The 17337-nt window shown below is 45.1% G+C and overlaps 1 protein-coding gene across 6 annotated transcripts in view; it reads right to left on the reverse strand.

Annotated features, from left to right (window-relative positions):
- ACSF3 (acyl-CoA synthetase family member 3) overlaps positions 1-17337 on the reverse strand; it is a 62507-nt gene that overhangs the window by 44805 nt on the left and 365 nt on the right. For 3 of the 6 annotated variants that reach the window (XR_014170763.1, XM_081920200.1, XM_081920199.1), the window contains exons 2-4: positions 13336-14064; positions 11996-12151; positions 971-1125 (exon numbers count right to left, since the gene is read on the reverse strand). Coding sequence is in view for 5 of the 6 variants with exons in the window: in XM_081920200.1 (XP_081776326.1) it covers positions 971-1125; positions 11996-12151; positions 13336-14034 (1010 nt within the window). In the remaining variant the exon portion in view is untranslated. Of the gene's footprint in view, positions 1-970; positions 1126-11995; positions 12152-13335; positions 14065-17214; positions 17336-17337 lie in introns of those variants that run through there. The other 3 variants (XM_081920203.1, XM_081920202.1, XM_081920201.1) reach the window with 2 other exon arrangements.

The following is a 17337-nucleotide window of genomic DNA, read 5'->3' on the forward strand; positions in this document are numbered from 1 at the left end:
GAGACCTTCAGAGCGGGGGCCAAAAGAAGTGCCCACTGAAATCTAGGAAATCAGATTCTGCAATCTGCACAGCAGCTCCATGGGTCTCTGGACTACTCTTTCCCACAGCTCTCAGAAAGGGCCTGGCAGGGGCCATGGAAAAATTTCAATTAGTTCACATTTAAAGGCAAGTCTACCTAATACACCCTTTCCTAAACAATATGCGAGAACTGAAACATTTGCATTTTCCCGCATTTTGCAATGCAGTTCTCCAGCCATGTAATGTGTACAAAAGTGTATATACTGGGGTAAAGTGTCCATAAAAACCCAATAAATTAGTGAAAATAGCATTATTTGGGAAAACAGCACTGCAAAAATGTGCATTGCATAGAAATGTGTACATTATGAGAAATTCTTACTAAAACGCTGATGAATGTTCATGATGATGCATTTTTTTAAAAAAAATCACAAACTGAAAAAGAGATGTGGAGAACTGAATTTAAGATTGGAAAAAATGAGAAGAAAAGAGTCTGCTAATTGGCACATCTCCCTCCCATGATTTCACCCTTTTTTCCAACTTGAAGTCAAGGTGATCTGCCTGCTGTTGGAACTGATCCCTTGCCCATGATGTGGACATCACCCACCCTGCAGCAAAGGTAGTGTGCCTTTGCTAAACTGAAGGAAAGGCCTACATGCTTAATTCAAGGCAGAACCCATCAGCGTCAGATCTGGGTTTTGAGCATGTGTTGAGGTGGATTGTCCTCTGTGCATTCAGAGGGGCTGGAGGTGACCTTAAGCACATGCAGAGAGCCTTCCTTTCAACTGCAACAAACCAGTACCAGCCTCTCAATACAGAATAAATTAGCCCATTTCTGGGATAGGGTGGGTACCTAGGAAGGGATAAAAAGTTACCATTATGCAACTAAATTCAAGTCAGGGGAAGAGGGAGAGGAAACATGGCTGTGGCTTTGGCTCAGGTAGGACCACCTACCTGATATTTTCCCGGCAGACAGCATGAATGAAATCCTGGACGTGAGGCTGTCGGAAATGCTTGTCATAATGCTCCATCAGCTTGGCATAAATGGTGGGCACTGCCATGAATACATTCACCCGGGGAGCTTGGGGTTTCAGAAATGCCTCCCAGACCTGGAACAAGGACATGGAAAAGCCACTTGTAAAGGCAACCCAACAAAGCTAAACAACGCTTCCTGCAAGGGTCTCTCTGTATCCTTTATCCCTGTTGAATGTGTGGGAATCCTGCCCCAAGTCATTTGGAGCTTTCAAGGTTGAAACTGGCATATAGTTGTGTGTGTGTGTTTGTTACTATTGTTTCTGTTATGGTGATTTTCACTTTTTAATGGTTGGAAGAGAATCTAATTTTTTAAAAATAAATAAATAAATAAATTGGCATTTTGAATTGGGTCTGGAAATGCAACGGAAGCCAGGGCACATGCGAAGCACTGGCACTGTGGGGTATCAGCCTGTTAGGAAAGCTTTTTCCATCCCCCTGAAGCTGAGAAGAGGACTCAAAAGGACCAGGCAGAAGCAGAGTGAGTTGCACTGAGAGCAGAACCTGATCAGCCATACCTAAGCTCTTTTGGGATCAAACTCAGAGAATGACAAATAGCCACTTCACATCCAAAAAGGGGGAAAGAAACATCTTGCTCACCTGCAGTGCCCCACAACAGGCACAAAGTGGGTCAGACTCCCACATCTAGCTAAGCTGATTCTGGGGTCTTTGGGCTTGACTGAGCAGCCGGCCTCGAGAGCATCGGGAGACCAAGTCGTGAAATGAATATTTAACCTTGGCTAGTGTGCCCCCAGTGCTGTTGCTCATCTCCCTCAGTGCTGCCAAGCAAGAGGGAGAAACCCCATAAATAAATAACGAGACAGCCCTTGCCTGTTCTGTTATGGTAACCTTCCTCCTCCTCCCCTTCTTCCCGGCTCCTGCCCCATTGCTGACAAATGTATTCTCTAACAATTCATGACACCATGGTGCTTCCCCCCCCCCGCCAGCTCAGCATGCTCAGGCACAAAGAGGTGCAAGCAACAGGGAAGGAAGGCATGATATGACTGAAGGTGATCAAGCCACTTTCTTTCCTAAACCAAGCTCCCTTCTTCTGATGCCAGCTCTGTCCATCAGCTCTTTGAGCCACAGAAATGCCTTCTAGTACATCCAAGACAAGGGACAAGGGTTTACTTGCCAAAACAGACCCTTAGCACAGTCCTGATCTGAAAGCACCTCCCCCTTTTTCTCCAAACGTACAGCACCTAAAGCACTTTAACCATCGTAGGGCAGCTTGCAGCCCTCGCTAGATTCTTACCTGGGATACGAGGGCCACGGAGGGGGTTTGAAAGCGCCATCCCAACCTCTGTCATCCCATATCTCAGAAATGCCTTCTAGTACATCCAAGAAAGATGACTCTCATATCTAGAGGGTGCTCTGAACAAAAGAAGAGTCTTCTGGGTCAGGTCAATGGCCCATCTAGTCCATCACCCTGTTCTCACAGGGGCCAACCATATGCTTACGGTAAGTCTGAAAGCGGGACCCGAGCGCTACAGCTCTCTTCCCACTTGTGGCTCCCAGCAATTGGCATTCAGAGGCATCTGTCGAGGGAGACCTTCCTTACGATGCCTGGAAGGAAGTGGCCGTGAAGAAACTAGCTGCAGGTCCACGAGGCTCGCCACCCCTTCTGAGAACCACAGGGGTTCTGGAAGTTGAACCTGTTCCAGCAGTCTGTTTGACTTCCAAAAGGTCAAAAACCAAAGCACGGCTTCTGATTGGCTGCCGGAAGCTATATTGGAATCCCACTGTTGGCCCTAATTTTCCAATGTGGGCAACCCTAGAATATATGTACATAGCACCTTTGGTTGGTTGAACAATATGAGGATCAAAATATATGAAATCCCAGGTGACTCTGGAAACAATTAAATCACTTAGAAAAATGGAATATATTGATTAATAAAAACAAATTTGATCCATTTTCACATGCTAAACTTACTTTGTGGGGAAACCCCATACTAAGAATTACAAAAAAGATTGTGATATGAAAAAAATTGATGGAAGAAGAGAAGAAGAAGAGTTTGGATATGATATCCCGCCTTTCACTCCCTTTAAGGAGTCTCAAAGTGGCTAACATTCTCCTTTCCCTTCCTCCCCACAACAAACACTCTGTGAGGTGAGTGGGGCTGAGAGACTTCAAATAAGTGTGACTGGCCCAAGGTCACCCAGCAGCTGCTTGTGGAGGAGCGGAGACGCGAACCCGGTTCCCCAGATAACGAGACTACCGCTCTTAACCACTACACCACACTGGCTCGCAGTTGTATCAACATTGGACCAACTGATAGATGGGGAAGATGAATTTTATGCTTTTGCTACTTTAAGACAAAAATTTCATCTATCAGATGCAGCCCAATGGCAAAATCTTCAATTACAACATCTACAAGTGTGTTTGGGCTGCCAGCTCTTTCAGCTTCTGAGATACCTGAGATATTGGAGCAATTGGACAACTCAATTCAAAAATAAAAAGCCAGCAAATTACTTTCTATAGATATCTATTAACAATACACAAGTTCAATATGCAGACTGCAAGAGATGATTGGAATAAAGAGTTGGAACTTTCATTATTATCCAGACAGTGGGAAAATGTATTAGCTTCAATACCTAAGGTGTCATTAGATTTAAAATTAAGACTAATACAACAGAAAATAATATTCAGAGTTTATTGGACTCCTTTACGGTTGTATAAAAAAGGGTTAGCTAAGAAAGCTCAGTGTTGGAGATGTGGCTTAGACAATGCCTCTCTGAAACACATACTTGTACAGTGTTCTTTACTTAACAAGTTTTGGGAGAAAGTGCTGGACTGTGTAACTATGACTGTGCAGAAAAAGTTAAACCTTTCATCAGAGAATATTTTATTGAACTATATCCCTGCAGTATGGAAATTATCAACAGGAAAACAGAAATAGATTTCCCGTGCCCTAATGGTGGCCAAGAGATTGAAATTGAGGAATTGGAAAAATAAAGATATGATACCTTTCAGTCAATGGATTGATGATATGACATCACTGGCAATTTATGAACGGACTGATTACAGGCGCAGACTCTGTATAGATAAATACTATAACATTTGGAATGAGTTTATACTAAATGTAGTAGGCTATTAACATTTACATAAGCACTAAGACAATAACACTATACCAATTTATACATGAATTTATGGGAATATCGTATATTGCTTTTTGTGTGTGCATATTTTCACTTTTATACAAATCGTTTTTGTTGTTTTCCTTCCTTCTAACTTTCCCTTCTTTTTTTCTGTATCACTTTATTTCTTTTAACTGAAATCACCTTAATAAAATATAAATATTTTTTAAAAAGGATTTGATCCCTGATACAAACACACAAAGGTGCACAATAGCACAAGTTAATACAGAAATTCCGGAGAAATATATCATGGTTTCCATTCAATCTCTTTTCTCATGCTCTCTCATCTAAACAGCCCCCCCCCAAGCTTTCCCTTTGGAGTGTTTCTAATTCTCAAATCAGATTTCCAATTAAATAAAAACAAAAACCAAAGATGGAACCCCAACCTCCCTGCCCTAAGCAGATAACTGTATCTATATGCAATCCACAAGGGCCTCTTTGGTGAACCAAATGCAAATTGGCGTATCAATTCATGTTGTTACCCAGAAAAGGGAAAAGGGGCCTTTTCACAAGTAACAATCTTCTAATGCATGTTAAATCATCCCTTTACTTTTCTTTTGATCTCCAAGGCAGCTTTGTGTTTCCGTCTTGACTGACAGGGTGCTAGTTACATCGCCTGCAAAGAAAGAAATAAAATGCTGCCAGGCTTCTCTCCATATCCCAACTCACCCCCAGCTTCTCTAAAGCTTTCAGTCTGATCCAGATAGCTGAGCATCTTCGTGACAAAATATGTCCAACTGAATAGTGCTACTTGGTGGTGTTCTGCTTCGTGGGATAAAAAACTTGTGCAGAGACTTGCTTTTTGAACTTGGTTCCCTTGAGCAAGGATGGGGGGAGAAATCTGATTCAGTTCGCTTCTAAAATTTCACATTTTATCCTTTGAAATTTGCACTTTTCCAAATTCTGCAATGGAGCTCTCCACCCAAGTAATGCGTATAAAAGTGCACACAGCAGATTAAAGTTTCTGTAGAAATGCATATATTGGTGAAAATAACACACACAGATTCAGTAGGGGAAACTGCTTTGCAAAAATGTGTAAATTGGGAAAAATTGCATGTAACGTGTTCAGATGGAAAAAATTTTTTTGCCCAAAACTGAATTTCATGACCAATGTAGAAATGTGAAGAACTGAACTTAAAATTTAGAAACAAGTAACTAAAACTGACATATTTGCCCATCCCTACCCTTGAGTCACCTAATGCTGTCTTTATCCCACTTTATCACAGGTAAAGGTACCCCTGCCCGTACGGGCCAGTCTTGCCAGACTCTAGGGTTGTGCGCTCATCTCACTCTATAGGCCGGGAGCCAGCGCTGTCCGCAGACACTTCCGGGTCACGTGGCCAGCGTGACAAGCTGCATCTGGCGAGCCAGTGCAGCACACGGAACGCCGTTTACCTTCCCGCTGCTAAGCGGTCCCTATTTATCTACTTGCACCCGGGGGTGCTTTCGAACTGCTAGGTTGGCAGGCGCTGGGACCGAACGACGGGAACGCACCCCGCCGTGGGGATTTGAACGGCCGACCATACGATCGGCAAGTCCTAGGCGCTGAGGTTTTACCCACAGCACCACCCGCGTCCCACTGTTATACAAACACTTTATTGCCATTCTCTGCTAATGGATTTTGGTGGGGAGAGATGCCTCAAGAATCCAGCCTTAAAGTTGGATTTGGCATTTGGCCCTTCTAACCCCAATGTATAGTTAACTTATGGAACTCACTGCAACATGGCGTTAGGACAGCAGTTAACCCCAAATGGTTTTAAAAGGGTTCAGATAAGGGGTGGGGAAACCTGTTGCCCTCTAGGCATTGTTGGACTTTCATATACCTACCCAAGACAACACAGCAAATGGCCAGAGAGCATTGTAGTTGGAGTCCAACATCTGGAGGGTTGCAGGTTCCCAATCTCTGGTTTTAGTGAATACATGGAGAGCAAAGTTCACTTTACTTCAGATATGGGGGACCTGTGGATGTTTTTCTTCTGTAACTCCCATAATCACTGACGATTGGCTATGCTGGCTGGGGCTGATGGGAGTTGTAGTCCAGTGTTATCTGGAGGGCCAGATGTTCCCCATCTCTCTCTTGTCATAACAGCTAAACACACAGCTGCTGGGCTCAGAGGCAAGTGCCCTGGCTCCCGCCTAACACACGCAGACAGAGGCTCTTACTTGTAAGTAAAGGTAAAGGTACCCCTGACTGTTAGCTCCAGTCACGGACGACTATGGGGTTGCAAGCTCATCTCGCTCTATAGGCCGAGGGAGCCGGCATTTGTCCGCAGACAGCTTCCAAGTCATGTGGCCAGCATGACTAAGCCACTTCTGGTGAACCAAAACAGCGCACGGAAACACCGTTTACCTTCCCGCTGGAGCAGTACCTATTTATCTACTTGCATTTGACGCACTTTCGAACTGCTAGGTGGGCAGGAGCTGGGACCGAACAACAGGAGCTCACCCCATTGCAAGGATTCAAACTGCTGACCTTCCAATCGGCAAGCCCTAGGCTCAGTGGTTTAGACCACAGCGCCACCCGTATCTAAGTAAGAGATCTTTATTCAGGAAGGTAATGGTACAAGTTCAGCAGCAGATACAGGTTCCAGGAGTCACGATTCAGGATTTCAGGAGCAGGAAAAGGAGTTCCGAAACGGATGGGGGCAACAAAGATATCCCAACAAGTTTCCCCATCCCTCCCACTAAGCTTTTAAAGATGAGGCATGGCATGCTCACTCGCGATACTCTCTTGCCTTGTGGGAATATGAGATTGCTCCATTGGGGTGGGTGGCTCTGCTCCCATCCACAAAGGCATTGCTAAGTTCTAGATGACAAGACTGCACCTGTCTGCTCAGTCACTGCCAACTTCTGTTCATACTCCCCCCACCTGGTTGATCAAATCCCGACATGCTGCTACTGTATACCAGGTACAAATGACAGGGCAGGGATACCACCCTGCAATGGCTAGCTTGGGAGCTTCCTGCAGGAATCTACTTGGCTGCTGTTGTGAAGGCAGAATGCTGAGATAGGTGGACCAAGGATCTGGTGCAACCTAGCAATTCTTTCACCACCCCTGCCCATTGAGTCTCCACTGACTCCTCGGCTAAGGCAAGAGGTTTTCAGCACAGAGGGGGAAGGAAAAACCTCCTTCTTCCAAAAGCGGCCTGAGCTCTTGCTGTTTGTGATACCCTCCAACTGTTTGTGTGCTCTGCATGATTCTGTTTTAATCACTTATTCATCTGCAGGCTCTGCTGTTCCCTGAGCATCCCAGGCTACAGCTTTTAAACCCTCGCTACGCTGCGGGCATGCTGAAAGGAGCAAACACTTTCCCCAGGACCCAGGAATCTAACAAAATATGACAGGCTCCAGTTTCCTTTCTTCTTCTTCTTCTTCTCATCATCTCCCTCCCTCCTGCCTCTCCCTTCTCCCCCCTCACACTTCAAAAGGCATTACTCTGCAACAGATGCTGAGGACAAATGGCAGATCTGGCAAGAAGGAAAAGAAGATATAACTTTTTCTTTCACCCATTCCCCAAGCTGAGGATTGTGAAAAAGGATCCAGTATAAACTGTTCAATGCTGATGTGCCCCTTCTATGCTCCTGCCCGTGTCCCCTTTCAGATGGGGTAGGGGGGTGGAGGGTAGAGAATGAGATTTAAAGAAAGTGAAGGGATGAAACCACCAACAACTTTCTCCAGGAAATATAGGATTGGGAAACCCCCTCCTTAATAAAAGAGACCTGTTTCCTAGAGCCAGGGTTTTTGCCCCAGACATATGCCATGAAATATGCCCTGGAATTCCATTTACCCATTATCCAGTCCATACAGCTGGTGCATTCGAAACCCAAACTGGTCCTTCCTCAGCCATAGAGGACAGGCAGGAGCTAAGTAATTTGCACACCTGGTTCCCTGTAGTGACTGTAGGGCAGTCCCTGGGGGTGGGGAGAGCACGTGAAGGATGGTAGGGATTGCTGCCTATCCCACAGGCATATCCCACCATTGTACCAAGGTTCCTGAAAGGCCAGGAATAAGGGACTCGGGAGGTGAGATTCAGGAACAGGAACTGGAGCACCCAAAGGAAGCTGTTAGAACAAGTGCAGAAAGGAAGAGGCAAACCCCAACCAACCAGCCGGCAGTGTTCACACCCGGAGGGTCCAATCCCAGGAGGAGGACCCCTCCAGTCTGGTGTTTTACCACAGGTGTATTCTGCAACATATTATTGACACAATAATAATGCATTAGCACCAGATTTATTCTGTTGGAGGAAGTAAACCTCTGGATACCAGGTGCAGAGATCGCTGTTGTGCTCAGGTCCTGCTTGCTGGCTTCCCATAGGCATCTGGCTGGCCACTGCGAGAAGAGGATGCTGAATTTGAAAGGCTCCAGCAGCCTCTTCTTATGTTCCGATGTACTTCCTTGGAAGCTTTCAAGAGGAGCCTGAATGATCATATTGTGAAGGTTCCCCATATACAAGATATCCTGCTTTCCAGGGTCCCTTCTGGCCTTGCAGTTTGTCGCTGTTGCTGCTTCTATTTGACTTCAAATAAACTTTTGCTTAGAAGAGATGTGCAGCACCCCAGCCGGAGGAGATTTTGAGCATTTCTGATATTCTGCTCACAAGGGCATAATTCCACTGGGAACCCACCAAACACTAATGCCAAATTCTCTGAAAGAAGAGGAAAGCAGCCACTACAAGCGTCTCTTGGGGTGTTCTTGCTGTTTCCCTTGGATGCACAGACGGGCCACAGGGAAAGATGCTACAATGACTCGTGACCTAAGGGCACCACTGCGCTGACCCTGCGAGGAGCCTATTGTCACAAAGACCAACCGAACCAGGCTGTCACATGTACGTGTAACTGTAAAGGCACGTCGTGAATTAAGTAATCTAATAAACACTGTAATAATAAAGTATTTATTGCGCATAATGAAGTGTTAGTGATTAGAAAGGTTGGGCACACTGCTGCGGTTTCTCCTGAACCCTTGCCAGTATTACTCAAAGCTGATTCTGGAGGCAGCAGTAGCTTTGGAGGAAAGGTTCCCGGCTTTGTTTTGATCGGCGTGTCGAGTGTTTGAGCTGCCATTCGGGTTTCTTTATATCACCCTGTAATTGACTGCTCTCTCGAGGTGCAAAGAAACAGAAATACAAAAGGCGGAAGGAAAAGCTCAGGCTCCTTCTGCGAAATCCGCCGCTGAAACTGTGCTGCTTTCCCAAGAGCCGATTTCGGTAGCAAAAGGGCACTTTGTAAACAGCTGGTGAAAATAGACTGGAACTCAAAGTCGGCTTGTGTTAAACTCCACAAGAAAGCCCGATTTACCCTCCTGCACCTCCTTTGTCATGTCAATCAAACCACTTTCCTGCTCCCTCGGGAGGCGCTCACAAAAAGGATAGAGAAACAGGGGGGAAAGTAAACAAAAATAAAAAGGCACAAAAATAAGTCCTCCCAAGGCCTTTACTGCACTAGAGAGCTTGTGGAAGAGAACAGGCCAGGCAGCTGGTCCCTGGCCAGCCATTCTTGGGCCAAGGCAGGGCAAGTGAGGGCATCGCTTAACCATCTCGAGTTGGTGCCCTCTCTTGCCCTTGCTTGTCAGACTCCACTGAGCTCTCCAGTCAGCACACATCAGTTTGGACTCCCTCTCCCCACCCACCAGAACACAGGCTGCAACGTGCAGATGTTGGGAAGGAGATGCAGAAAAACTCAAGTGTGTAAGGGAATGAACCTAAGTTAGTCATGTCCATTAACTTCAATGGGTCTATTCTGCGCAGGCCTATGGTTGAATGGCACCCGATGTTCTCCTTGGACCCCTGCCCACACATACCTGTTCTAGAACAAGTGTCTGTGCAATATACTGCAGGCAGGCAGCATTTGCTAAAACTGTTTTGCATTGAAATTTTCACTGTTCCTAGAAGCACCTGGATTCGTACCTGACAGACAGATCGTTTTAAGAAAACAACCCCTTTTCCCTCCTAAATAATCCAAGCGGGTTTGGCTCCTCGGAGTAAATGCCGTCGCCAAATGCTCAGGCCTCTTCATCTCCTTCAGTACCATCTCACATCACAAGCGCTGATGAAGGGGCTGCTGCCGTGCTTTTCATCTGCTCCACTGTGGCGCTGTCTCCAGGGATGGAGAGTGCACATCAAAGCTGTCTCCTCTTGCGGAGCCATGATCTCAACATCTGGCACAGAGTTTCCATCATCACAGCAATGGGTGACAAAGGGACACCTGCCTCTGGGTGCGAGAGAGGCCAACCAGTACAGGGTGTCCTTCCTGTTAATGCCCCCCCCACATCGCCACAAGGCACTGAACTGGCTAGAAAGAGCACATGGTGGGACTCACTTCTTCCCTGGAAAATTGTCAAAAGCATGGGGAAGGCCATGCCATCAGCCAGACTTGTTTCTTTCTCACTCTCTCTGAGATATATACGTTTCTAGTGTATATTTCTTTCATAATGTTTATTAATGCTGTTCATAGCTTTGGGGAGCCTTTGGGTGCCAAAGCAGTAGATAAACAAACTATACCATACCATTAAAAGAACAACTACCCTTTGAGGAATTGCTGCAATATCTGCACTTCCAGCCAGAGGGAAGCAAAACACAGGCACAGAAGTGATGCTAGCTGAACTTCCTTGCTCCTGAGCTGGCAAGGGCAGTTTGACTTTGCAGCCCTTTATTCTTTTGAAATTCCAAGGGCGTCTCCATTTTGCTAAACCTCTCCTCTATTTGCTTATTTATTTATTGGCTTGTATACCACACAGTGGGAAAAAGCATGTTGGCAGTGAATGTAACACATCCGTAAAGCATCATTTTTTAAAAAAAACTTTATCAACATCTGGACAGTGATATACAAAAACTGATGCCAGAGCTGCACATCAGAAAAGGGTTGTGTAAACAGAACGGTCTTGGGCAGGTGTTGAAAACTAAGCACTGCTGGTGCTTGCTTGATAGTAGCAGGCAAGAAGATCCACAACTGAGGCACAGATGCACTACATATCCTCTGTATCTTAAAGAAACCAGGCATATATCATGGGCTACCCTTAGCTGTGCCATTCCAGTCAAATGTAATAATTGGGCTGGTATATGTGAGGTAAGGCTAAGCTATCAGGAGCAAAGAAAAAGATCTACTGCTTAGTCTTAGCATGGATGAATGAATCAACATTTGCAGAATACCTCAGAGTCGAAAGCACAAATTACCAGAGACAACCAGCCAATCTTACCTAGGGCAACAAGAACTCTGAAGCCTTTAGGATTCACCACATGACACATGGCCCAAGCCGATCAGAGCATGAAGTAACAACATCATTCTGAAGGAAGACCACAAAAACTACCAGAAAAGGAAAGATGCGAGGGCAGCAAATGAAGGGATGCAGAAAGGAAACCTCAAAAGGTGCTCAGGTGATGGGTATGTGATGGGAAGATGTTTTTGGTCATTTGTTGGAAAAGTCAAATTACTGTAGTTACTCCAATGAAGAGAGACAATGGACTCAAAACACATTTGGGCCAATGAACCACAATCTGTGCACCTTTGAGGTCATGACACAAAAGATACTGGACCACTAAGACTTTCTTTAGCCTCCCACAAAATTCTTATATTTATCATTCATTGCCCACTTCCAGTCTAAAAGAAAAGATCCCATTCTTGTTTATTTTAATTTACAAAGGCTTCCCGTTTTGCTCATCTGGAAGAGATTGTTACCTGCTGTGAGAGCCTATTTACAGCGAGCCTCCCCCCACCCACCCCAACCTCACTCTAATATGCAGTCTCCTGCCGCACTTCATCTGAAAGGTTAGCAGACAAGTGGCAGCCCCCCGCCCAGCAACCCTGGCAAACTTACTGCCTTTGCGCTGAACTCAGGAAGCATGATGCATGTTGCGCCAACCCAGAGGGGACATAGCAGCTTGTTGACCACCCCGTGGACATGATGCAAAGGCAGAACATGGAGAATAATGTCATCCTTTGTCCACTCCCATTTGTTAACCAGCCCAGTTATCTGCAAGGATATTTAAACAAACAAACAAGCAGCATTAGGAGTAGAGGCTACAAACAAGCATGCACACCATTTGTTTCAAAAGTGAGGGCCCCAGAGCTTAAACTACTGTCAGTGGGAGACATAAAAAAAAAGAGGAAACCTTTAAGGTGTGTTAGAAATACAGTTTATCCAGCCTGACACGTTTGGTGGGCATCTACAGCATCTCCTTCTGCATCAACCTGCTACCTCTTTGCCATCCCCTCTGAACAGAGCTTTAGACTAAAAATTGGCAGGATTTAAACTGCAGCCGGTGTGTCTGCTTTGAGCCCTGTTCTACAGCAGGTCTTTGTTCAGGTCCTTGTCAGGAGGGCCAACAGCCCATTTTACCATGAGCCACAGAAAAAGCAGGCATGTGATTGGTGATTTTTTTAAAAAAAAACCTGTTAGAATTTAGTTGCTATTGTTTTTGTTATTATTATTACTGCAGAGAAAGAAAAGAAATGTGTTTCTTAACCATGATCTGTAAACAACAGAAACCCACAGACTGTGGAGCATGTATGGAAAAAAGAGCTCCAAGCTCTTTGATTTGTTCAAGCCACAAGGTCTGTGTGTTTCTGCCTCCCTAAAGGTACCTTTTTTCCACTGCAGGCAGAGACCTTGTGCTGCCATGGCAGTCAGCAAGACTCCAAACTTCTAACTTTTTTTTTTTTTTGCTCAGGGAGCTAATGGATTTTTTCTGCCTTGGGGATACACAGCTAAAGAGTAAACAGACTTTTCAAGATGCCTTTGTAGTCATCTTGTAGCAATGCAAATGGGTAAGAGAAGAAACTGCTCCAAGCTGGAACTGTCACCTCTGCTCTGCAGGGGAAGAAATACAGCAGAGTGCTGGGAAGTGTCTTAAAATTAGAGTGATGGTGTTTAAACCTGTCCTAGAGCTCTGCTCCTGATCCTAAACACAGGGATGATGGCTGTGATTAACAGAGGTTTTTTGTTGTTGTTTTTTTACAATCAAACAGTATATAAATTGTATGAAACAAATAAATAAACAAACAAACATCACCCCACACAGACTCAAAGGCACCCCTCTCTTTTCCTACTACTACTACTACTACTAATGTTTTCCTACTACTACTAAAGTTGAGCCCATCCACAACAAAACAGGTTCCCAAGTGAGCTGCTATTGAGTAGGTGAAGAATAAACTCACCACAGCTTGGACATTCTGGTGGGTGCTGAGGACACCTTTGGGTCTCCCAGTTGTGCCACTTGTGTAAATGATCATGGCACCCCTGCCCTTCCACTCTGAAATGGGGCAACTGGCTTCGAAAAGGGATGCATCCACTTTTGAACCACATTTCCCAGATTTGGGAAGCGAAAGCACAGGAACCCCAAGTTTCCCAGCACTAGGGGTGATCTTCTCCACATACTCTTCCTCTACAACAAGGAGAGCACTTTGAGAGTCCTTGATGAAATACTCCAGTTCCGACACAGGGTGTTTTCTGTAAAGAGGAACAGCTGTGCCTCCACTCATCCATGAAGCCCACTGTGCAGTTACATAGGAAGCATCATTGGGGCACAAAAATGAAATCCGTTCACCCTTCAAGTCTCCGTCTGAGTTCCCGAGAGTCCTGCAGATCATCTGGGATAGATGGAGGCTTCGGGCGTACAGATCTTTGTAGGAGTGCTCTCCATGTTGGTCAACAATGGCAATTTTATCTCCAAAGGCCAGTGCTCTGGTGAAGACAGGAGCAACCTTTCCATGACAAGGTGTCCTGCTAGTATGCAGGCCTTTAAAGATGCAGTGAGCAGCTCTTAGGCCAGAGGAGTTCCAGCCTCGAAGGCATAAGACACGAATTAGACATTTGGCCAGATAGCTCCTATTTGAAATTATCAAGGAGCCTAACATTTCTCTGGTGCCTCCTGGCTAGCTGTGGTGCTGGAGAAAGAAACAAAAAAACTCAGTCAATATGCAGAGCGTGACCAAAAGATCAGCTCAAAGCCCATAGGAAGGGAGAAAGCTACTGCGCTTCAGTCCTGCCTGTGGGCTTCCATTGGATATCCAGTTGGACACTGTGAAAGCAGGGTGCTGGAATAGATGGGCCCCTGGCCTGATCCAGCAGGCTCTTCTTACATTTTACACACAAGAAGGGCAATGGTATCACCCTGCAAGACATGTTTCCTTTCAGATTAAAGACTGCCAATGGCATCTTTATCGTAAAGAAAAAACATGCAGCATTCTGCAGGACTGAATAATAATTTCTCATCACAGAAGTGCTGCCAGGAAAATATCATGCACCCCAGTGCTCTGTTCTCAAAGCTGACTTGGCCCTTCAGGATACAAGATGGGCCATGAAGTATACTGTGTTTTCAGTTTAACAGACATTGGTCCAACAAGAGAAGTGACCTTGCCGGATCTAGAGATGTGTTTCATCTTGAACATTAAGAATGGGAAACCCTGGGGTAGGAGGTAATTAGGGCTCAGCAGTACTGTTGTAGTGATGTAACCCAGCGGAAAATGTTGGCATGAAACAGCAAAAATGTGAGGTGTTTTCATGCATCCAGGCGATTCACTTAAGGAACACTAAGCCAGAGGATGTAATAAAGCTGAAAGTTTAAGCAGGAACCGAGTGTAAGATGGCATGTTGGGGGGCTGCTCACAGGAACTGAAGCAATTTATAGGACTGTTTATAGCCACCTCACAATTAGATTTAAAAGCTCAAAGGGAAAAACTTTCCAAGATTCAATGCATTAATGAACAAGGTGTGGTTTTAATATGAAGCCCAGCTTGGCCAAGTTGTATGCATTGATGTGCACAACTGCTGACAACAAGCTTAATTCTCTCCACCCGCCTTAATTTCCTCTAAGCTAAAAGCCATAAACTTTTTGGCTTCAACATTCTCCACTTTTTAAACCACTCTGAAAGAAGCTGCTGATTTTGCGTGGGAAGGGCTTTTAACCAAATGTGTCACGCACCAGTGGAGAAGGAAAAACACATCCGATGACAGCAGCTTACCCTCTTCCCATTTCACACATTCCTTCCTAGCCTAGCAGCACAACTTTAAGAAGGTGTGTGTGTACCTAACAATGAGGTTCGTTAGCAAAAACCAAATCACCTTCTTTATAACTTTAAAGCCCCCTCCCCAAGACAAATTCTTGCTGCTGAAGGTGTGTGAGAGAGCTGTTAACAAGGGTGCTAATTGGGAATGTGTATATCTTATATATCTTCCACATGCATGGAACCAATCCATAATAGGGCACATATTCTCAGCAGAAAATACTGTGGTGCGAGTTGCTACACTGGAATGGAATTATCAAAGGATTTTCTGTGTATATACACAAACAGCACAAATTCAGGAAATCTGGCACATATTAGATACCCTTTTATACATATTAACCTTCTGTTCTCACAACCAAAGTTGTGAAATTATGCTAATTTCCCACCCTTTTAATAAGAATAGAACAGCCCTGCTAGATCAGATGTAGACCCATCTAGTTCTCACAGTGGTGAATAAAAGGCCCTAATGGGAAGACCACAAGCAGAAAATGAGCACAACTGCATTCTCCCGTCATATTCCTGAGCAACTGGTACTCAGAGGCATACCGCCTCTCATACGGGACAATACACAGTCATCGTGGTTAGTAGCCATTAACAGCCTTATCTTCCATGAATGTGCAGCAAATTCCATAATTTGCCTGTGCAACAAAATCTTTCTTTTTGTCTGTCCCAAATCTCCCAACATTCAGCTTCACTGGATGACCCCTTTGGGTTCTAGTAATATGAGAAGGGACATAGCCTTCTCTGTGTCCACTTCATGCATAATTGTACATACCTCTGTCATGTGCCCCTATATTCACCTTCTGTCTAAACTATTAAAAAACCCAAAAATTTGTAACCTTTTCTTAAACACAAGTTGTTCAAGCTATTGGTTGCCCTTTTCTGCATCTTTTCCAGCTCTATGATACTTCTTTTCAGACCAGAACTGCATTCCAAGTGTGGTCGCAACTTTATCTCTCCCAAAGGCTCATCTAGTTCAGCATCTTGCTCTCACGATGTCCAGTTGTTTCTGGGGCAAGCAGGACTTGAGGGAAATATGACCCTCTGGTATTCTGAGGCATTATTGTTTTCGACACCAGAGATAGAACATAGCTATCATAGCTAGTAGTCATTGATAGCCCTATTCTCTATCAATTTCCCAAACTAATCACATCAGGACAATCCCTGTGATGATATTTGCCTTGCTTTCTTTTAAAGCCATTCCTGTTAGGTTGTCACTACTTCTTGCGGTACCGGAGTCTCAAAAGCTTCAGGAGAAGGGAATTCAGTTTCCTCTTCCAGTTTACCCAAGCTGTGCTTTAAATGTACATCCTATTTTAAAAGCAACTGGCAAGACCTGCATTGTAAACAGTGATCATGATGCTGTAAAAAACTAATGTGACCCCCAAGGAGGGTCAACAGGCAAGAAAGTGGGGGTACCCCTACTGTTGGTCTACCATTTTCATAGAAACAAAAGCACAGCACAAAATATAGCACTGCCATCAGAATAGATATCCCCCACAGAGACAAATAAATAGTTCCTACACAGAGGGATAGGCTGTGGGTTGCCACTTCCCTCTACCACAACCAAGTGTGGTGTAGCACTTAAGAGGGTTGGCAAAGGACCTGGGAGAACAGGGTCCAAATCCCAGCTTGGCCATGAAGCTCATTTTGAGTGACCTCAAGCCAGTCTCTAAACCTAGCCTGCTTCATAGGGTTGTTGTGAGGATTTTTTTGGGGGGGGGGCATGCATTTCCTTGGAGGAAAATGTGGTTTAGAAAATAAATAAGCCCTGCTCCTGTGCAATTTAACTGCAAAGTTTTAGCAAATGAAGCTTTTCCTGGAACGGAGAGAGAAATATGGTGGAGGGAGGGGGACTTTAGCTGCAAAATGTGGTCAGGCAAGAGCAGTGAGGGTGCTGGAAGATGGAGGGTGACGGAAAGGAAAATCCTAATACCTCCCCGCCCCTACGCCCTATGTGTAGAGAGGGTAATATTTATTTATTCCATTTATATTCCCGAAGGAGCCCAGGTTGTCAACTAACTAATGCACCTGAAGAGACAGGAGGTGCATCGCCTGGGCTGGGGAAGGGGCGGGTGGAGGTGGAGGTGAAAGGTCCCCGCTTCACTTTCAGGGACCAGAGAGGGGAAGGAAAGAGCAGTGACACCTTCCTCT

The sequence above is a fragment of the Podarcis melisellensis genome (genome assembly GCF_964234715.1).
Source record: "Podarcis melisellensis genome assembly, chromosome: 8".
NCBI lineage: Eukaryota > Metazoa > Chordata > Lepidosauria > Squamata > Lacertidae > Podarcis > Podarcis melisellensis.